Source organism: Haliotis rufescens, unplaced genomic scaffold (genome assembly GCF_023055435.1).
Source record: "Haliotis rufescens isolate VD_foot unplaced genomic scaffold, xgHalRufe1.0.p SCAF_1, whole genome shotgun sequence".
Lineage (NCBI taxonomy): Eukaryota > Metazoa > Mollusca > Gastropoda > Lepetellida > Haliotidae > Haliotis > Haliotis rufescens.
The window spans coordinates 73,020,158-73,044,079 of record NW_025963779.1 but is presented as its reverse complement, the minus strand read 5'-3'; the positions used below and the strand labels follow the sequence as shown (position 1 = coordinate 73,044,079).

The window sequence follows — 23,922 nt, the reverse complement described above, 5'->3', positions numbered from 1 at the left end:
CGGCTTACAGCTGCACTCAAACAAACTTAATGCCAAGTAGTGCAGTGTATGAATGGTTTACTACCGAGGTCGACACGACACACCTACTCGGTGGGAGCGACGTGACAACAAGGAATGGCTCAATGGTAAAAGCGTGTGAGGACGACACTCATGTTGATGTCTCTATGTCTGAGACGTCAACAGCCATGACGTACATCGTCAAAGCTTGACTATGTAATGGAATAATTATCTGGATGAGGGTCAGTGTAACAGAATAGGTTTTGAAATACAGGTACACTCAGACCGTCAGTACACTTGACAAATCAACACAGACGGGTATCAAACCATGAAGTACAAAGCCCCTTCAAACAGGACGCTTTTTAGCAGCTGTACTGTTCGGATCACCAAGGTTTCACTGTTACTAGTAGCACGTGTTATTAACATAGGGAATTATTCGTCGTCAAAGTTCTTGACACTTACTGCCTGTCACTCGGCATTAACGGGACAGGGTAAGATAAAGACAAGCCGGCTCGGAGTGGGATATCCATGTTAACCTGTGGCATGGTATCTCAGTGGGCTATAGCAAGCACTATAACACCGACAGAAGCCCGGACTAGTACAAGCAGCCACACACACACAGCCACACACCAACACACACACCAACACACACACACACACACACACACACACACACACACACACACACACACACACACACACACACACACACACACACACGCAGACGTGCATGTATGTCACCATGTAAGTGCAATAATCTTGAACGCGTCGTCAAACCCCATTTCACCCACCTCCTCACATATACCATATCAGGATCAGGGTTCTTTCTTGACGGGCGTGACTATGAATGCAGCAGATGCTTCCGAATCAGCATTACCAATATCAACACATACCGTTGTGTGACCGAATATAATACGCATTAGAGTTGTGTAGGGTGCTACTAGGGAAAATACAGAAGGTCTCGTAATGGTCAAAGATTTGTATAACTGGCCAATTATTTCGTATACTTGATAAAGGCAATGGGTCAACGTCCCATTTTTAGAGTCATTGTGTGTTTACCAGTTATACCTGTGATTAGCATCCATGTATATCTAACCAGAAATAAATACATGCTTTTACCATTCACATCATGAGATGAAATATTGTCTGTTATGAAATAACTGTTTCTTTGGAGGTGGTGTCGCAATTTTACATCTTATACAGTAAACACCCCTGCACTCAATCTTGGGGCAATCCCACTCTAAATCCCAGTGCTAAAAGACTAGAACAGGTGTTTCCATTAGAATACTTTATTTACATGATATTACTCATACAAATATTTACAAATGTAGATATACAATATGTCCAGAACACAAAACTGTAATACAACAAGTTATATATAATACAATACACCACAATATCTGATATATCCGACATATGTAATGAACCACAATCTATGACCTATCGGACATATATTAAGATACAATGCATTTATTTGTAATAAAGTTTTGATATATGTGCGATTTGTGTCACCGCTGGCAATGCATTGATGGATGTGCTGCCGATGCATCACATACGTAGTTAACATACAAACTAGTGCTTCTTCAATTGCTGTTGCTTGCATCTAAGTTTGTTGGTTTGTTTGTTGTTTAACGCCGCACCTAGCAATATTCCAGCTATATGATTGCGGTCTGTAAATAATCGAGTCAGGACCAGACAATCCATTGATTGACATTATTTGCATCGATCTACGCATTTGGGATACGATGACATGCATCAACCAAGTCAGCGAGCCTGACCACCCGATCCCGTTAGTCACCTTTTCGATCTACGCAATTGGGATACGATGACATGCATCAACCAAGTCAGCGAGCCTGACCACCCGATCCCGTTAGTCGCCTTTTATGATAAGCTTAGTCGCGCTTTTACGAGAAGCGTGGGTTGGTGAAGACCTATTCCACGGCATCTAAGTGTTAGTTTGCCCTAATCTGTGGAATGTTAGCACGTGACGTAAGTCATCATTTAAACCGAATCACAATTACCACTGAATACTTTGTCACGTGTCCACATCAGTAACACTGTTTTACTTCATACATATTTACAATCATATTTCACCTTCCTTTATGTTGAAACATTACTTAATGCATGCGTGAAGAGAATATCATTTCAATCCGGGATTCCTAATGGATAACCCTTCGTTGTAGTAATAGAAATAAAATCCTTTAAACAGTAATGTTTTGTTATAACGTTTTCTGACCGCAGGCCTCGGTCTCTGAAACGGTTTAATACACCAACGTCTGGAGTATGGCATTCGCCCTGTGCGCACGCATACGTGAGACAACTAATTATATCTAACGGGCGCTGTGCCCACTGCCCGGTATGGCGGGGGTGCTGGAAGCACCTGCCTGACCGAATTAGCGGGTGCTGTTCTGACAGAGTACGGGGGTGGCGCCACAGGGTACGGTGTCCGGAAAACCTGTCCGTTGGGCACGGGTACAAGCTGCCGCACTGTCCGAACTGGAACCGGCACCCTCTTCTTCACACGGAGGAAGGGAATCTTTCGTCTGACCCTGAGGAAACGTTGTACCACGGTCGGTGCTGCCACCGCTGCCCCTGCTGCCGCCCCTCCTGCCGCCGCAGCTTTTGCCTTAACTGATAATAATAAAAGTGAAAAAAAGGGTTGCTGGGATCATACAAAGTGACTTTCATATTTTAATTTAGGTTATTTTAAGTTTTGTTGATTCGTTTTAATGGTTGTCATAAGAGCGTTTTTTACCTTTTTTCTTCTTGATGGTATCGAATTTCTTTTTCTTATTGGCCGCTGATTGGCTGAAATTGGAAAACATAATTAATAATGTCATAATTATAAACAGTTTCAACCGTGTATAGTGTTAAGAATATTGTCAATTACCATTCTTGGTTTGTTTGTTTGTTTGTTGTTTAACGCCGCACTCAGCAATATTCCAACTATAAGAAGGCGGTCTGTAAATAATCGATTAAGACCAGACAATCCATTGATTGATATCATGAGCATCGATCCACGCAATTGGGATCGCTGACATGCATCAACCAAGTCAGCGAGTCTTAACACTCGATCCCGCAAGTCGCCTGTTACGACAAGCATAGTCGCCTTTTATGGCAAGCATGGGTTGCTGAAGATGTACTCTACCCCGAATCTTCAGGGGTCTACCATTTTAGGTGGAAAGCATGAATGTGTTACTCACTCAGATGAGAACGGTGCTGTTTTTCTGAAACAAAAAGACATAAAACGTCAACGCAAGAGAATACTCGATTAGCCGCCGAAACAGATACTATTTGACGTTATGGACAAGAAAGTTATGAAAATTATATATATTGATAACTGAAAGTCGCCAGGTGTTCGCAAAAGATTGTTATTTGTCGAATCTGTTTAGAAGATGGAGATCATTTTTTAATTTCATGTGAACATAAGGTCTTGTTTGGCATTTAAACGATGGTATCAGCGATACACATCAGAGCCCAACAGCACCAACCACAGAGAAGGATAATTCATGAGGTGTACAACATAGTGCCCTCAAGGTGCTACCAGGGCGATGATATACTGGGATGTTACATATAGCTGTTGGTAATACACCCACCACACTGTCTTAGTTTAATTCTGTTTCATTGAGTTGACCACTGTTACATATTGTTACAAATAATTTTGGAATTATTACTTCTTTCCACAGCAACGTCGACAGCAACAAGCCAGTAGAGTACCCAGCAAGATGGCACCTAATATCCCTCCTAGTATGCCGAAAATGGCGTCGAAGTTAGTCGTGGCTGCATTTCCTGACAAACCTACAGCGGCGGTGGTCGCAGCTACTGTCGTATCGCCGCCATTATTATTATTATTATTATTATTATCATTAGGATCTACAGCCACCGTTGGTGTTGGAGGGCAATCTGATGACGTCACAGTGACCGTGGCAGCGATTTGTGACGTCAACGGTCCTGGGAATTCCCCTTGGTCAACGGCACGAGTGGTCAACACACAACTCTCGGGCTGCAGCAACGTCTTCAGGAGGTGCACTGTACCATCAGCGTGTATTTGTATACAGTCGCTTCTAGCTGGGGTAAACGTGATGATGTTGTTGCCTTTATAGTCAGAGTCATCGTCGAAAGCCTCAAAATTCACTGGAAGCACTCCAGTACCTGTGCATTCAGTCACTGTGTACCTGAAAGAGGATGTCATGCTCATTGTGAAAAGGGTGGAGCCATCTCATTGGTGGGATTATGGGTAAGACAAGCCTAGTGGTGCGCGGGTATTACATCTCCTTCCTGTCTGAATAAGGGGACACACATATTCATGACACTCCACATTATCTTCTGATATTGAGGACCCAAAATTGATATTCATTTCTTTTAAAAATCTAACAAAAACCTTCAAAAGGTTGAAGGGTTGCTTAATAGCAACTTAAACATAAATAGGTCAAGGTATGCGAACGAATTTTTCCGGCAATTTATTCAGATAGGTAGGTGTAATTACAGTGCTACAATAACAACGGATATTTCACAGTGGCATATGAAGTAAGTATCATTAATCATCTATTTTAATTATAATCCAGGCAAAGTAACAACATAATGCAAATATTTCACAACAGAATTATCTTTAGGATTGTTTGAAGTTTACGGCGTCACTGGAGGGGTCACGGAGGGAAGAGGTGTGTGGCTCGGAAACCGCTTGACCGTTTGACAAGATCACTGCAGAAATCTGTTTTGACTCCTTTTTACCAATCTAAAGTGAATTCCTGGGAGTCGGCGGAATAAAGTCAAGTTGTATAAAGTAACTGAGGGGGCGTTAAGAGCAGTGTAGCAGAGGTGCATATTGAAAATAATGATAATCCTATGATTAAAGATATATTCTTATACGTACGCCAGGCCAGACCCATCTTGCCGGAAGTAGGGTCTGTTGTCGTTGATGTCTCTGATGTTCAGGTTGACGGTGACGTTGTCCGTCAAACCCTGAAGGTCAACTGCTTCTATGAGGAGGGTACGATTTAATTCTCGTACGTTGTTGTCGATGTTGTAGCGAGCAGTTATTTCCCCCGTGTCGCGGTTGATCTGGAAAATGCCCTCGTCATTCCCACCCACAATCCTGAACTGGCACTTGTCTCCACGATCCTCGTCCTCGCAAAGGTAGCCTGGGTTCACGTAGATCTGGACAAATGAGGATACGTAACTTTGCTTTAATAGTGATATTAGTACCAGAAAACTGGGGTAGACCTCTTTGGATAGGAGAACGATAGGTTTTCAGGAAACACTATCAGAAGGTTGACAACCTTGTTTGTGTATTTCATCAACAGACTTATACATCATGTCTTTTGTGTGCATTTCAGCATGTGACTTATGCATCTGTATTTCAGCTTGAAGTCTTTCTTACCGATTCCTCGTTGACCTGCTGGTAGTAGACTTTCGGGTTGAGAACAGGGGGTTCGTTGACCTCAATGGGACGTACGTTTAGATACTGGTACACCAAGTCACAGTTGCCGTTGTCGGCGGATATGTTGAGGTAGATATCGGCGAAAAATGGGTTTTCGTAATCCAGTTCTTCATTCAAGGTTATAGATGATCGACCGTCTAGAAAATGAACCATTTTTTTTAATTCATTCACCAATATTTTAAAGAAAACCGGACTATCCAGCACGACTTCTAGCACCTTATCTATGATATAAAGACACATAAAACCAAGCCCGTTCTTGTTAAATCCCTTTCATTCCGAGCGCCAGCCAGGTTAACAACGAGTACCATTTTTTACGTCTCTTCGTATGACACAGCCAGAAGATCGAACCACTGACCTTCTAACAATATTCCAGGTATATTACAGCGGTATTTAGATTACGAAGCCGGAGAAAGGCAGACAGTGGCTGATTAGCAATAATCCACGCAGTCGGTCCCACACATAATCAGGTTTAAAATCAGGTTTAAAATCGTATAACCACCTGATCCCCTTGGTCGGCTCCGGGGAAGAATAGGTCTTCAGCAACCCAAGCTTGCCGTAAAAGGCGACTACACTTCGTAACGGGATCGGGTGGTCAGGCTCGCTGACTTGCTTGATGCATGTCATCGTATCCCAATGGATCGATGCCCATGATGTAAGTCACTGGATTGTCTGATCCAGACTCGATTATTTAAAGATTTCCGTCATATAGATGTTATATTGCTGAGTGCGGCGTTAAACAACAAACAAACAGACTTGGTCGGCTCTTACGACAACCATGGACCACTTTGACCCTACGCGTCCCCGGAATCCTCATGGAGCCTGATTTGTAACGGATGACATTCGTGGAACAGTGTTACGGCTCTATGGTACAGCGGTGGAAATGTGTAATCGTTTTCCCCCTTTTTAGTTTTGCACAAGTGATAATTCATAACACAGGTGACAACAGGAACAAAATGAGAGAGTGAGTGGGTGAGTGAGGTTTCACGCCGCTTTTTAGCAATATTCCAGCAATATCACGGCGGGGGACACCAAAAATGGGTTTCACACATTGTACCCATGTGGGGAATCGAACCCGTGCCTTTGGCGTGACGAGCGAACGCTTTTACCACTGGGCTACCCCACCGCCCCTGGAACAAAATGAACCCATTCCACTTACTTGAAATGGAGAACAGCTTGTGAGCTTGAGGAGGAGTCACGCTGACGATGCTGTAGACGACAGCTGGCGAAATTGTAGGAGGGTCCAACGAGTACATCGAGGTTCCGTTTGGATGGTCTTCTCTTACCGAAATTGTACGGTTCAGTTTGGGATCTAGTGGGCTTTTCAAGAAACCTGCAAACCATCAGAAGCGTATTATAAAGGCAACCATTTAACATGGCATTAATTAAAAACAGCAATGTCTTTACAGAAAAGACGAAAGTATTGGTAAGTTAAATTGATGTGTATGAGCTCCTTAAGGTAGCGCCCACCTGTTATTGCACACGTGACTGCTATAGGGCCCACATTAGGGTTAGTGCCGTCGTTGACTGACACAAGGAAGGTTATGGACGGGTTGCATTCCATCTCCAGATTCTTCTTCGCTCGAATATCGCAGGTAACTGAAAAATGATAAAACTATGAATTTCATGATGCTTCTGGCTACCATACATCCTGCATCTGACTACAGCACATCACGCATCTGACTACAGCATATCACGCATCTGACTACCGCATATCACGCATCTGACTACAACGCATGATAGAAGTGATTACTTTATGATAAATGTAGGTGTGGTAATCTGCACATGGTGGAGGTAGCTACACCACATGATGCACCTGACTAGAACACACCAATTGCATGACTACAACATGGTGCACCTGGTAACAAAACATGATGCAGGTGACTACAACACATGATGCAGGTGGCTACAACATGGTTCACCTGGTAACAAAACATGATGCAGGTGACTACAACCCATGATGCAGGTGGCTACAACACGTGATTCAGGTGGCTACAACACATGATGCAGGTGACTACAACACATGATGCAGGTGACTACAACACATGATGCAGGTGACTACAACACATGATGCAGGTGAATACAATACATGATGCAGGTGACTACAACACATGATGCAGGTGACTACAACACATGATGCAGGTGACTACAACACATGATGCAGATGACTACAACACATGATGCAGGTGACTACAACACATGATGCAGGTGACTACAACACATGATGCAGATGACTACAACACATGATGCAGGTGACTACAACACATGATGCAGGTGGCTACAACACATGATGCAGGTGACTACAACACATGATGCAGTTGACTACAACACATGATGCAGGTGACTACAACACATGATGCAGGTGACTACAACACATGATGCAGGTGAATACAATACATGATGCAGGTGACTACAACACATGATGCAGGTGACTACAACACATGATGAAAGTGACTACAACACGTGATTCAGGTGGTTACAACACATGATGCAGGTGACTACAACACATGATGCAGGTAACTACAACACATGATGCAGGTGGCTACAACACATGATGAAAGTGACTACAACACATGATGAAAGTGACTACAACACATGATGCAGGTGACTACAACACATGATGAAAGTGACTACAACACGTGATTCAGGTGGCTACAACACATAATTCACGTGGCTACAACACATGATGCAGGTGACTACAACACATGATGCAGATGACTACAACACATGATGCAGGTGACTACAACACATGATGAAAGTGACTACAACACATGATGAAAGTGACTACAACACATGATGCAGGTGGCTACAACACATGATGAAAGTGACTACAACACATGATGAAAGTGACTACAACACATGATGCAGGTGACTACAACACATGATGAAAGTGACTACAACACGTGATTCAGGTGGCTACAACACATAATTCACGTGGCTACAACACATGATGCAGGTGACTACAACACATGATGCAGATGACTACAACACATGATGCAGGTGACTACAACACATGATGAAAGTGACTACAACACATGATGAAAGTGACTACAACACATGATGCAGGTGGCTACAACACATGATGCAGGTGACTACAACACATGATGAAAGTGACTACAACACATGATGCAGGTGGCTACAACACATGATGCAGGTGACTACAACACGTGATTCAGGTGACTACAACACATGATGCAGGTGACTACAACACATGATGCAGGTGACTACAACACATGATGCAGTTGACTACAACACATGATGAAAGTGACTACAACACATGATGAAAGTGACTACAACACATGATGCAGGTGGCTACAACACATGATGCAGGTTACTACAACACATGATGAAAGTGGCTACAACACATGATGCAGGTGACTACAACACATGATGAAAGTGACTACAACACGTGATTCAGGTGGTGACAACACATGATGCAGGTGACTACAACACATGATGCAGGTGACTACAACACATGATGAAAGTGACTACAACACATGATGAAAGTGACTACAACACATGATGCAGGTGGCTACAACACATTATGCAGGTGACTACAACACATGATGCAGGTGACTACAACACATGATGCAGGTGGCTAGAACACATGGTGCATGTGACTACAACACATGATGAAAGTGACTACAACACATGATGCAGGTGGCTACAACACGTGATTCAGGTGACTACAACACGTGATTCAGGTGGCTACAACACATGATGAAAGTAACTACAACACATGATGAAAGTGACTACAACACATGATGCAGGTGACTACAACACATGATGCAGGTGAATACAATACATGATGCAGGTGACTACAACACATGATGCAGGTGAATACAACACATGATGCAGGTGACTACAACACATGATGCAGGTGACTACAACACGTGATTCAGGTGGCTACAACACATAATTCAGGTGGCTACAACACATGATGCAGGTGTCTACAACACATGATGCAGGTGACTACATTTAATGAATTTAGGGAAAGATCGGTCTAGTTACATACTTGGGTCAATCTCAAAGTTGCTTGACGGTGGTATAGTTGTCATAGAGCAGAAGAGTGTGTCTCCATCAGGGTCTGATATGGTGGTCTTCAGAGTGTTAAAGACCGTATCTCCCGCATTCGTAAAGTCAGCTTTTATAGGCGTTGGGCACACTGTACAATATATATGGTCATGTACAAACCAAATGATATTTGTCGTATAACTGTTATTATACATCCCTTTAAGGGGTTGTAGGATAGAATAGGTCCTTGGTAACCAATGTTCTGCCGACAAATTACTAGTATATATAGATCGGGCGGTCGGGCTTGCTGACTTGGCAGATTGCGTTTGATCGTACCCCGAACGCGTGAATCGTTGCTCAAAATATCAGTCACTGGAGTGTCTGGTCCAGACCAGATTATTTTACAAACCGCCGTCGTATAGCTGTAATATTGTTGAATGCGGCATTTACAACAACAAGACTAAACAGAATGTGTATTATATCAACGCGAAACGAAAATGCAATTAAACATTACAAACAAACTTGTGTTGCTGAAATAAATCCTTATCTCCAATCTCACTGACGGTGTACAAACTTACTCTGTTGTGCATTGTCGATCCTTGGCGGTTCGTTGGTGGCCACCTTGATTAGGACATCGGTTGAGATAGCCGGATCAACGTCGTTAGTACAGGTAAGAGACATTCTGTATTCTTGCGCTAGGGTGTAGTTCAATTTGCCTTGACTCGGTAGATAGAAAACACACCAGTCTGGACAAAAAACGTAAATCTGAACCGTTGTCAGCAAACGCTGATTACACCAACGCTTAAAGTGTTAATTAGAAGAATACTCAACATTGCACTGGACAATAAGGCCTCTTTCAATAGAAGAAAAGCTCATTTCAGCTTTCCAGAGGTAAAGGGTCGATTTACTTCCGATGCTGACGAAATATCATTCCAGAAGTGGATTGCTCTAGATGTCTTTGTATTCCGTAAATCAGGAGAGAGTGTATGTGTTAATATTATGAGGTTACTGTGTTTGGTAGCACGTCCCTACTTTAATTTGTAAGCTTGGGAAGTTTTGAAAGAAGGATGCTTTGTCTTCTGTTATTAAGTATGAAGGAAACATGTTACTTACTGCTAGCCGATGAAGCGTCAATTCCTGTATAGACATCGAAACAGTTTCCACACTGGAATTGGTTTGTAATTGAAGTTTTCCTGACAGTCACGGGCTTGCCAGCGTCGTCTACACAGTCCACACACACAATGTTGGTGCGTGTTGTAGTAGACTCAAACACAGTTCCCTGGAGAGAGGTCTTGAAGGACTGAAATTAATATACTACATGTTGTACATTTTAGAAGAGTAAGATATATGTGGATGTATTTATGACTTTTGGCTTTAACGCCGCTTTGTACAGTTTTACAGTGATGCCACACTATTGTTGTACTTGCTTTACGGATTTTATCTGGGGAAATACCGGTTGGCAAGTAAAACAATGCAATTCAGAGTTTGTTTTAGTTTTCTCATACACGACAAGTCAGATAGACAGTTAATTCAATATAGAGGCCACTGGCCAAAATACAGACATAACATTTCTATGCGCTATAATTTAGGGACACCAGGTGAAACATATGGTGGTGGTGGGGTTTGGGGTGGGTGTAGGGGTGGGGGGTGGGGTGTGGGGTGGTTTGGGAGGGAGATGGGTATTGATAGGGGTGGTGGTGCTAAATGAATAGTTTGTTCAGAAATATGCCCAAAAAGAATAGTTTGTTGGCAGAGGCGAAAACAATGAATAGTTTCTTTGGTGGAACACTTGTGCGCTAATAGTGAAAATGAACACATTGTTTGGTGGAGCTCAGTTAATAGTGGGTCCTTGTTTCCAAAATTATTTTTTCTGATGCCAAATGCCCCCAAAAAATACATCATACGGTTTTTAAAATTTTGAATGGAGCAGTATATTGGTAATATGAAAAGTTTTGTTTCACAGTTTCAACAATTTTTTACGCAGTCACGGTGTATTAAATTAAATCGTTAAAAGTATTCAAAATAATTTTTATGTGAGCATTAAATTTTACAATGTGTTCAATGAATGATATCAATTTTGGTATTATATGGAGTATATCGTATTACTTTGTTGTTCTGATTATAATTAAGGTTTAAAAAGACCGTTTACGCCCATTGTTTGTGATGCCAATATTAAAGTCCGATTTCTATTTTTGTCTATACTGTCTATTTTATGATGATTTGAGAACATGTTCCAACCTTTCCGTCACACGCTACATTGATCCATATATTTACATATCAAAATATACGTGAAACCTATTCGCTAACTTAGGTGACAGTGTATTTTAAGCATGCCTTAAGGGTAGCTGTTGTCGGGCTGTTGTTATACTTTATCCATGCTGTTTCTTCGACCGGGTAATTTGTTGTAAAGTCATGATCATATAAAAAATCAAAATTGTCCCAAATCTCTTTTTCCCTATTAAGCTACAACGATTATTGTATTCTGGACAGTATCTGCTATTCCTTCTGGAAATACCGCGATCATCATTAATTGTCAACAACTTGCCCGTGTGTTAAATACAGGATATGACATAGACGTTGCTACACTCTCATGACATACAAACTGGAAACTATCATTTATAGTACCCGTTCATCAACTGTTTATAACACTTCGGTGAAATATACACGCAAAATAGTAATATTCTATGTGTGCATACTTTTAAATGAAAATAACAAACTTATTATCAAAAAAAAGAAAACAATTGGGGCTTCTTTTATTATGTTCGTACTCTTTGATTGAAAATAATGATAATCTTGAATGTTTTGCCACACTTGTCCACCCCAAAAGGTGGTATTTCATCGAATGTTAACTGAGGGGTAATGTCAAGACAAAGAACAATAAACAATAAAGTGTGAGTCATTTTTCACATCACAGAACAACAAATACTCACCAGAACCGAAGCCGAGTAGGTAAACAGGTTCACAAAAATGAACCCCGCAAGTATTATTCTAACTCTGTCCATTGTTGCTGATTTCAGTACTGTCCTACGTCTGGTGTTTTAGACTTCAGGTCATCTTTGTAATAATTCCATTGCAACCTGTTTCACCATTACGAGTAAACAAGTCTCGCGATACCTCGTCCTCTCACGGTATTTTGTCAACGTTATAACCATAACAGGGTCAGTAAGGTACAAGTGTGTCGTAGAGCGAGCGGACTTGCTATGACATATTCACGCTTTCAAAACGATCAGCCGAGTAATAGTGAATATGCGTATCTGAATTGACAATGAGGATTAGTCTCAATGAGGAGGTTGATTTAAGAGATCGATAATGTGTGCGCCTGACCATTTTTATTGTCACCCTTTTGAACAATCTTTTGTTGATATCAATGGCAATATATTGAAGCGTAGCAGGGGGTGAAAGCGTTCTGTGAACACCCGTTAACTCAGCGATGCGTCAAGTGTAATGCTATTTGTTCACATATGTTGAAATATATTTGAATCCAACACAGAGCTTTTTAATGAGATATATGTCAGATACAACATTGTAAAACGTTAACTCTTTAAACGGGATCGGGCGTTTTCTGTCATGCCTTACAAAATATGAAATTTTCAAAGTTACAAACATTTGTTTGATATAAAAAGCAATAAACAGTCAATAACAATGTTTTTAAGTAGGAGCGGGTATTTATGTCACTGATTTTAAGAGACGTGTTAGTTTACATGTATTAACAGAAACTAACCCAAAGTTCATAATGTTGTTCGAAAGAGCCAACTAAAATAGGGATCCGGTTGCTTGCCCTGTTACTCTGCTGACGTCATGGGACGTCGTTCATGTTACCAGCAACTTGGTGGCCTGACCAAGACATGATTATTTACATAAAACTGGAAGATTGATGACAGTGACGTAAATCAACAAACTATAAAAAGTAAACGTTTTGTCAATGTGGTTGATTCCAGACCAATGAAGATTCCGGGGTAGAATAGGTCTTCAGCAACCCATGCTTGCAGTAAATGGTGACTATGCTTGTCGTAAAAGGCGACTAACGGGATCGGGTGGTCAGGCTCGCTGACTTGGTTGATGCATGTCATCGATCCCAATTGCGTGGATTGATGCTCATGATATTAATCACTGGATTGTCTGGCCCAGACTCGATTATTTACAGACCGCCGTCATATAGTTGGAATATTGCTGAGTGCGGCGTTAAACAACAAACCAAACCAAAGATTCCAAGTCAGATAATTCTTATGCCATTAATAAATCCAGTACTTATACCATATGGATCAATGTTTGAAAAAGACGTGCCATGTTATGTCACCGCCTTTAACAGGTACAATGTATAAGAAATCTCAACGGAGAAAGATCACTGAATTTTATTATGTATTTTAAATGAACATATGGCCTGAGTATTATGAGATTTAGTTAATAGTGATGAAAATAGTAAGCCAAAGAATGTGTGAATGAGTTCGCCACTTTTAGCAATATTACAGCAATATCACAGCGGTAAATGGGTGGGGGTTTGGGGCACGGGAAATTGGCTTCTTACAGTGTACCCATGTGGATAATCGAACCCGGACCTCCGAGGTGAAGAGCGAACGCTTTAACCATTACACTACACCACCACCGGCAAGCCTAAGAAGCATTGACGCTATTTAAAGAACACATTGAAATGGCATTTGTGGCCATCGACCGTATTGCTATGACGTAAAGGATCCTGCAGACACAAAGTGCTGCCACAACACTGCGGGAACAGTATGAGGACGTCTCTGTTGTGTCAACATTACCTGCTTTCAGACACATTCCACTAAGTCGTTTACCATCACAGACGACTTGAAAACATCATGAAGCGAAGCACAGTTTTGTAATTTTGTATGTTAAGTGTTATATATGTGAATGATGTTAATTTAAGAAAAAGGCCAGCAATATTACGACGTGTGACATCAGATATGGACTTCATAGTGGTACCCATGTCGGGACTCGAACTAGGGACTTTAGCATGAGGAGCGAACGTTTTAATCACGAATTGTCCAAACTGCCCAACTTTCATAATACGATTGTCTCGTCCAGACTCGATTATTTACAGACGCCGTCATATAGCTGGAACAAACAATAACAAACCTTCATATAAACCATTGTAACGTCATCAGTACAGTGAATGGAATGGCATCCGTGGGCGTGCTTCTCGTGTCGGTGTTGGATACAGGAATAGAGATGGTAGTTGTAGCTTCTTTATTCATTTGAAAAGTATCATGTCCAGACTCCATCACCATGGTACACAAACGTAACGGTGATAGTGGGTACAGTTTTTGGGTTTGTAAGACGTTCTGAGCACTCCAGTCATACTAGGGCATGTCATCTGAACACCGGTCGTAGAAGTTTGATGGTTGTAAAACCAAGTATCATACTCACGGTGACAGAGTTCAGTGGGATGTGAATAAAGACTGGAAGCGGACACATATAGCGGTAGCCCAACACAGCCCGACACACTGAAGTAGGATCGGCTACGCAAACAAGTTCAAATAATAAATAGGTGTGCATAACATGGAAAAGGTAAAAGATAGAGGTAGTGTTTTTCAGTCATATGTAATACAGTACTACTTTCAGGATTTCTGAATCCATCGTTATCTGTCTGAAGGTCACGACAATAAATCAAAGCATGACATTATCCCTGATACAAACATGATCGTGCTCTGTCATTAAGTCACCATATAGCTCTATTACAAGGGTACCTAAGCTCTGTCACAAGGAATGGGAACTCCGTCACAAACAGACCATTCAACTCTGTCACAAATTACAGATACCGGAGCTCTGTAATATACTTATCAGTGCTCTGTCACAAACAGACTATATATACAGCTCTGTCACAAATCAAAGGTACCGGTGCTCTGTCACGTACATATCAGACCTCTGTAACAAACATTAGCGGGTGGTCAAACTCGCTGACTTGGTTGATGCATGTCATCGTATCCCAATTGCGTGGATCGATGATTAAGGTATTAACTACTGGTCCAGATTCGATTATTTACAGAACGCCGTCATGTATCTGGAATATTGCGGCAACAAACCAACCAACCAACCAACCAGAAACATTAGAGAGCTCTGTTACAAACAATTCACAGCTCATTACAAATTGGTTCAACAAAACAAAATGCAAGCGACAATTTGGAATAAGTACACATCAAAGATAATTCAGTTAAAGTTTGGATGACACAAGGTGCTCTCGTGGTGGCCGATAAATCAATTCCTGAACACAGAATGTTAACGTTAGAATCAACATGCTACAGCATGTAAAACAAAAGAAGAGCAAGAGGTCCGCCTAAAAGGTGCAACACTGGGCCATTGTTATTGACGGCAGTGCTTGTCGTCGTCGGCGGCTCAGTTGTGACTGTAGTCGCTTCAGTCACATACTCGGTGGTCGGAGGTGCTGGTGTTGGAGGGCAATCTGATGACGTCACAGTGACTGTAGCAGTGATTTGTGACGTCAACGGTCCTGGGTATTCCCCATGGTCCACAGCACGAGTGGACAGGACGCAACTCTCGGGCTGCAGCAACGTCTTCAGGAGGTGCACCGTACCATCAGCGTGTATTTGTATACAGTCGCTTCTAGCCGGGGTAAACGTGATGATGTTGTTGCCTTTGTAGTCCGAGTCATCATCTGATGCAGCAAACCTGACAGGGAGTATCCCCAAGCCTGTGCATTCAGTCACTGTGTACCTAAACATAGAATGGCAAATGGTTTTGATACATGAACTTTATCAAAAACGTTTTCATAATAAACAACTGTTTGGTGTCTCTTGCCATGGGGTCTACACTTCACAACCTTGAGGTACAATTGATGATGTTATTTTCTTGGAAGACTGTAATGAGCCTCATACGACTGCAAAAAAGTTGTTTGATCAGGATTACAACATCCAAGGCCTAAGTAAACCTTTGAAACGGTTTTATAGTAGGCATGTGGAGGACAAAAACTGACAAAAAGTATGCCCGATGCAGTTCCTCATTTTGACGTGTACCAACTGACTTGTCTCTGCATGTGTTTGTGACTTGTGTTGCAGGATACGCTCACCTTTACGAAAACACCTGGTATCAGCACTATGTGATAGCGATCCATGAACACATGCTCATACATTGTTTGGCACAAACACAGTATCTTAAGGGGCATGATGGATAGTCTCGATCCTTGTATTACCGTCGGGGCCATGCTTGTCGTTTTGACACAGAGGCCCATCCATGGTACGACCCAGAATATGTTGCGGGCGTCATGGAAAATTATATTACAAAATTCTTTGGAATAGGCCTGTATACATCCTCAGACCTATCCAGGTCAACAAACCCGATCTTGTCCTTTTTGATAAATCCAATGAAATCGTTTATAGTATTGAATTTTCAGTCCCTTTTTACACTTATGTAATTGAAACGATTCAGGAAAAACACCTAAACTACGGTATGTTTCCACACCACACAGGGGCACGGTCAAACAGCTACATTATTGAGCGTTAACTGTGATATACTCACGCTATTCCCCCTCCATGTGTAAAATAGGGTCTGTTGTCGTTGATGTCTCTGATGTTCAGGTTGACGGTGGCGTTGTCCGTTAAACCCTGAAGGTCAACTGCTTCTATGATGAGGGTCCAATTTAATTCTCGTACGTTGTTGTCGATGTTGTAGCGAGCAGTTATTTCCCCCGTGTCGCGGTTGATCTGGAACCTGCCCTCGTCATTCCCACCCACAATCCTGAACTGGCACCTGTCTCCACGATCCTCGTCCTCGCACAGGAAGACAGGGTTCACGTAGATCTGGACAAATATATTGGAACAGTATGGCCATTTATGGTTGAGAACAATAATCTTTAAATTGTGTTTTCATGGACATTATGCAAATAATCTACATTAACACATATTTGGGGCACGGGTAGCCCATTCACAAAATGGAGCCGCAATTTACCGTGCAGATATGGTTGAGAACAATAATCTTTAAATTGTGTTTTCATGGACATTATGCAAATAATCTACATTAACACATATTTGGGGCACGGGTAGCCCATTCACAAAATGGAGCCGCAATTTACCGTGCAGATTTATCTCCCTTGGGCACTCCAGTAACCTACAAACGTGGGTTCGAATCTCGAATACATTTCTTGGTTTGTCAGCACCATGCTCGAGCTCCGTGCTCCTGGGTTTCACCAAAAGTGGTAAACGTCTGAGACCTGCATTGCTGCGGGCATTCCTTCTACATAAAACTCACACGCAAACACTACCTGTCTATTTCCACATTACTAGATTTGGAATTCCCTTGCACGAATATATATACAAAAGCGTTGTTTGGATCATTTTGGACACTTTTATCTTGACTATTTTATTTGATTTGCGTGCAACCTTGTGAACATCACGAAGAAAATCATCGACTTGATCCGTACATATACCCAGACTGACAGTGTCAGTCAACTACATTCTACAGCAATATGGGAATTCACTAAGTCTTCAACACCGTTACATATTCAACACATTTTCAAACCACCTTGGCCAATTGATCAACAATGACTACCCTAAAATCGCTTTTGACAGACGTTTCTCTATTTGTTGTAACCAAACGTTTGAGGAACTATTTGATTGTTGCGTGGCTGTCACTTGTTCCGAAGGAAATTGTGCATACATCCTTCGAGATACCAAACAGGGATATATGTATAAACAGTTATATGATATCCCTTTCAAGCTCAAAGTTCATGCAGTTTGGCCCATCCTCAAAATAAATATTCCATTGAACTGACACTAAGTGTAACTCACCAAGTGAAAGTAAATTCGTGTTTGTTCATGAAGTATATATGTATATAAGTAAATAGACGTAAATGATTTAAGTTGCTAGGTAGCGTCTCTTTCAGTGCTCATGTTCTTACTGTATTTGTCTGAATATATAGGCAGACATTCATTAATAAATGGCATGTAGAATGTGCTTGCGTAACCGACTCTTGATAGAGGCGTGTTAACACAATCAGTAATGAAATAAGATACTTTACACGAAAATGGACTACCTTTACCAGAAAGGTTATAGCAGCACATAGTGACATTCGTGATCCTTAATCTCTTCGAAGTAAACTATTGGCTGCTACCAGAGTTTGATAATTAGATTGATAGTTTGACAATCTGATTTGGGTCGACCTCGGCGAATGGAAGATGCAGAATTTAACAGGGAGCAGCAAGAAGATAGTAATCCTTTGGTATAGTTCATCAACTGACTTATGCATCTGTATTTCAGCTTGAAGTCTTTCTTACCGATTCCTCGTTGACCTGCTGGTAGTAGACTTTCGGGCTGAGAACAGGTGGTTCGTTGACCTCAATGGGACGTACGTTTAGATACTGGTATACCAAGTCACAGTTGCCATTGTCGGCGGATATGTTGAGGTAGATATCGGCAAAAAGTGGGTTTTCGTAATCCAGTTCTTCATTCAAGGTTATAGATGATCGACCATCTAGAGAATAGAAGCGCGTAAAAATGTATTTCTGTAGTTAATTTTGTTTCCCATTGATTTACAAGGCCTGTCCATACAGCATTTATTTGTAACAACCTATGGGAACAGCGTCAGAACTTAGCTGGTGTGGCGTGCTACAAAATATGGAATCTCATCACCTTATTTTCTCGTGGATGTTTGAGTTGCATAATAGAATTTAAAAAAAAAACATTACAAGATCATGGCATGATTCTGTAGGAACTAAAATAACCAATATATCTTTTATGATATGAAGAAAAGATTTCGACATACTTTACGTATTCAAATTGTAAAACATCTTAACATTAACATTTGCAGTAATCCTTTCATATAATTTTCACAGCTGTTTTGCCTTTTATCTCAATAGAATCTGTTTCGGTTGATAATCGAGACTGGTTATTTTCTGGCGTTGACGTTTTATATTAATTAGAAGAGGTTAGAATTTTGAAATTTTAGCAAATTCTTCAAACACATATTTCATATGCTGCTTTCATTGTTAATTGACAGTTACTGGATTGACTGATTGAGTATGGTTTTATGCCGCTTTAGCAATATCAATACGGGGGACACCAGAAATCGGTTTCACACATTGTACCCATGTGGGGAATCGAACCCGGGCATTCGGCGTGACGAGCGAACGCTTTAACCACAAGGCTACCCCACTGCCTCGACAGTTAAAGGAAGCACTGTAACCAATTGGTAAGCACTGTTACCACTTACTGCTTGTGTTATGCAGGCCAAGACACTTACTTTCAACAGAAAACAGGCTGTGGGCTTGAGGAGGGGTCACGTGAATGATGGCGTATATGACTGCAGGGTTGACTGTTGGGGGATCAAAGGTGTACATTACAGTTCCCTTTGGGTGATCCTCTCTCACGGATATTGACCGGTTCAATTTGGAATCAATCGGTGCTGGGAGGTAATCTATAAAGTACAGAGTCAAACAATTATATCTATTTGATCATGTGATCATGTTTTTGTATCAACGTTTTACAATAGACGACTAAAGTACGCTGCTTCCAACTATTGTATAGATTTGCATCACTTTTACAATGCAGTCATCGAGGGCCAACTTCATGTGACTTAACTTGACATTTACGTAGTAGACTGTACACTATCCATTTGTCTAGCATCTTTAGTGTTATTACAATGGTGTCTCTGTTTAAGCATTTGAACATGTTGCTTGTTTTACATCTGTAGAAACAAAGGCTTTTAATATCATATCTCGACCCAGTCAAGGCTTGTAGCTACGCACTGGTGATGTCACACGTGATCGATATAGGCCCCACGTTGGGGTTAGTGCCGTCGTTGACTGACACCAGGAAGGTTATGGACGGATGACATTCCATCTCCAGGTTCTTCTTCGCCCGAATGATGCAGGTAACTACAGTAACGATAAGACATACGTTTTGCAAAATCAGTGACAATAATGCTGACAACAATGGTGAAGCAGATGGAGCTTGCAACCTAATGACGATAGGGAGACTCAGTACAATAATTAAACAGATGGAGCTTGCAACCTAATGACGATAGGGAGACTCAGTACAATAATTAAACAGATGGAGCTTGCAACATCAGTGACGATTGTGAATGCAGCAATGAAACAGATGAAGTTTGCAACAACCGACGATTGTGAGGCTCAGTATAACAATGAAACAGATGAAACTTGCAACATCAGTGACGATTGTGAATGCAGCAATGAAACAGATGAAGTTTGCAACAAACTGACAATAGGGAGACTCAGTGCAACAACGAAACAGATGGAGCTTGCAACACCAGTGACGATTGTGAATGCAGCAATGAAACAGATGAAGATGGCAGCAACAATGGCAATGGCAGTGACAACCTACATTCCAATACAGTAACACTGACAACAACTATGATGGTACATGCTTACAACATTAACCGTCGGTGAGCACAGACTTGTAGTCATTGGGGAAATATAGTAAGAAGAATATTGATAAACAATTATACATAATGTAATGTTGTTTCCAATATTTGATGCAATGGTTAAAGCAGAACAGCCAAATTTTTATCAAGGAAGTTGGTTTAAAGGCCATTGTAAATGTGTGAACGGTTCGTCTCTTCCAGTCGGTTGTAACGTGTATGTCCGTACACCTGCTGTCACATACACGATCCTAATGCATGAAAAAATAATTATGATTCAGGCTGTCTAAAGAAATAGAAATTATCTGCCACCAAAAACACATTGTTGCAAGATGATTGTAACAAAAATATATTTTAGACTCACAGTTCCCAGGCAAACCCCTCCCCTCCCCCCAGAATAGCAAATGGTCGGTCCCTTGCAAACGGCTCAACGACGGAACATACCAGGGTCTATCTCAACGTTTGTCGAGGGAGGTATGGTGGTCATGGAACAGTAGGTTATGTCCCCATCCGGATCTGATATGCTTGTATGGAGCGTATTGTAGATGGTGTCGCCAGCGTTCGTTAACTTAGCGTCTATTGGCGTTGGACAAGCTGTAAAACACATTGCATATTATTAACACCTGGTAAATTTATATAAAATGAAATGGCGGATAACATTATTTATATATTGTCTTTATTTAGCTCCATGAATTTCTGCAAGAAATGCGCCTATTCCAATATAGGTATTTAAGTGACCCTAACACCATATATCGTTTAATAAAAAAATTGAGTACGTTTTATGGAGCATCCTATAATATCCACGTACAGTGAAATCCCGTTAGTCGTGAAAGCCTGATTAAAGGAGGAATGGCGTTGGTAACGTCAAATGTGATACAAATGATAATTCTCCACACAAATGATTCGCAAATTCAGAAATTTGGAAATCTGAGCCATTTAACTGTGAACGGTATAACTTAGATGACATGTTACTTTGTTGTAGACTGTCAATCCTTGGCGGTTCATTTGTCGACACTTTGAGTAACACACTAGTTGTGATGGGTGTGTCTACACCATTAGTGCAGGAGGCGGTCATCGTGTATTCTTGAACCATCGTGTAGTTAAGTTTCCCTTGACTCGGCAGATAGAAAATGCACCAATCTGTAATATAATATCATAAGCAAATATGTGGCATACAGTTGCTAATATAGGCCATTATTGGTTTCTGGTGTGAAAGATATCAATAATCCAGTTATCTCTTTCCTAACATTATTCATTTCAAGAATACATGAGGGTAAGCAAAAAAAATAAGAAACATGACTGTCATCATAAATGTATGTTTAAGTTGCTTTTTAAATTTAACATTTACATAACCAGACTCTATACCGGACATAACCAAAACTTATAGAAAGCCACCAAAAACATCGTTTAACGGCATGTTTAACAGAATTCTTTGCAATTTGGCTTGGCCTTATGTAGACAACAAAACCATCTACCATCTTACCGTTGACCGACAACCCGTCAAGTTTTGTGTAGATATCAAAACAGCCCCCACACTGGAACTGGGGTGTTATCTGTTCTTTTCTTACTGTTAGGATCCTGCCCGCGTCCGGCTCCTCTGTACAACCCAGACACACCACATTGATACGAGTTGAGGAACCCTCAAAGATAGTTCCTGTTAGGGAGGTCTTGAATTGCTGAAATTACAAGTACTCCAATCCATCCACTGTGGTATCAACTATGTCTTTGCGAAATACCATAATTGTTTCATCGAGAGAATCGAAGCATCTAATTTCTTAATAATGTTCACAGCCACGACCTCGACCTTACCCATGTGTTGCCTTGACCTTCACCTTCACCTATAGCTACATGTACGCCATCCCAACGGAATGGGAATTTGTTTTAATGGTTGAACCACCTACAGTTCTTGATTATATGTTTGTTTGGGTGTAATATTTTTGTTTATTATCTATTACAGGATAGATTGTCTGTAGAATCGCACTTCTGTGATGAACGAGTCACACCTAGAATTGCATGATCACTTTTCTATAGAATAGCACTTCTGACGAAAGGGACATAGCTAGAATATTGTTTGATATAAATCCCTATCGACAGTTTGATCTTACAGTGACTATTCCTGCGAATATATGTGCTGATCTGACTCTCTGTGACAACCGACCTACGTGTATGGGACATCCGACTTTGTGACTGAGTCGATCGAAATCTGCATGTTTAAATCCATGATATTTACAAACCGTAAGTCTATTTCGTTACGCGATTTTGATTGGACTATGCATAGACACGTTAGTCCAGCCAAACTATAACTCCATAATTGCAGCCTAGTTCGGCAAGGGTTGAAACTGGACTTTTACAGTCAGTTAACTCCCTTGTCTCGGGAAGATGCTATGGAGAAAGCCCAAATAGAGTGAGTGAGTGAGTGAGTGGAATTAACCAACATTATCACGATGGAACAAACCAAGATCAGGCAACACGCATAACAATTTTGAAGGGAAGCGGCAACCAGAGAATGAACGGTGGAGACTCACCAGTATAGAGGATGCTGGGTTCTTCAAGAGAAGAAGGAAAACTGCGAAAACATGTCCAACGCCCTCCATATGGGTCCGTGTTGACGCTGTCATATAACTGACATCTCTAAATTCCTTGATGATGTCGTTACAATGGTAACTACCAGTATTAGTATTGCGGGCAGTAAGTCATACGATCGCTAATCTTCCTGAACTATCGCCAGACTATTTCTTTCATCTGCCCAAGTGCACGAAAGGTACAATGGCAATTCATATATATACAAACAGGTCACTCTGACTGAATATATGAAAGCCAAGTGGCGTGTATACATTTCGTTGTCTGTATGTGTACGTCATCTTTCAGTATCTGCAACGTGTTCAATAGATAAGTGGTTGAAAGGGACTTATACCGATTGACAGTGTATTGAAAGTTCTTTTGTGGAGGCACATTGCCACATGTTGATGTCTTCGCACGAGTTTAAAGACGCTTGTAAACAGACGTGTCTTAAACGTGTGAGTGAGTGAATAAATGAATTGTAAATAACGCCACTGTCAAAGTTATTCCAGCTGTATAACGACAACCTGTATCTCGAGTCAGGACCAGACTTGGGTCTTCAGAC

The 23,922-nt window shown here is 41.2% G+C and overlaps 2 protein-coding genes across 2 annotated transcripts; both read right to left on the bottom strand.

The window, feature by feature from the left end:
- Positions 1-1,301: 1,301 nt before the first annotated feature.
- LOC124139744 (cadherin-23-like) lies at positions 1,302-12,632 on the bottom strand. Its single transcript, XM_046507054.2, has 12 exons — positions 12,379-12,632; positions 10,562-10,748; positions 10,027-10,194; positions 9,450-9,599; positions 6,905-7,033; positions 6,594-6,767; positions 5,378-5,574; positions 4,871-5,154; positions 3,672-4,172; positions 3,201-3,224; positions 2,753-2,805; positions 1,302-2,628 (listed from the first exon to the last, which is right to left on the bottom strand). The coding sequence occupies exons 1-12, from the start codon at positions 12,448-12,450 to the stop codon at positions 2,318-2,320; spliced, it is 2,250 nt and encodes a 749-aa protein (XP_046363010.2). The 5' UTR covers positions 12,451-12,632; the 3' UTR covers positions 1,302-2,317.
- Positions 12,633-14,639: 2,007 nt separating this feature from the next.
- LOC124139802 (protocadherin Fat 3-like) lies at positions 14,640-23,595 on the bottom strand. The gene is made up of 9 exons (XM_046507131.2): positions 23,324-23,595; positions 22,282-22,474; positions 21,771-21,938; positions 21,243-21,392; positions 20,167-20,295; positions 19,662-19,835; positions 18,697-18,893; positions 16,943-17,223; positions 14,640-16,141 (listed from the first exon to the last, which is right to left on the bottom strand). The coding sequence occupies exons 1-9, from the start codon at positions 23,414-23,416 to the stop codon at positions 15,706-15,708; spliced, it is 1,821 nt and encodes a 606-aa protein (XP_046363087.2). The 5' UTR covers positions 23,417-23,595; the 3' UTR covers positions 14,640-15,705.
- Between the last annotated feature and the right edge of the window lie 327 nt (positions 23,596-23,922).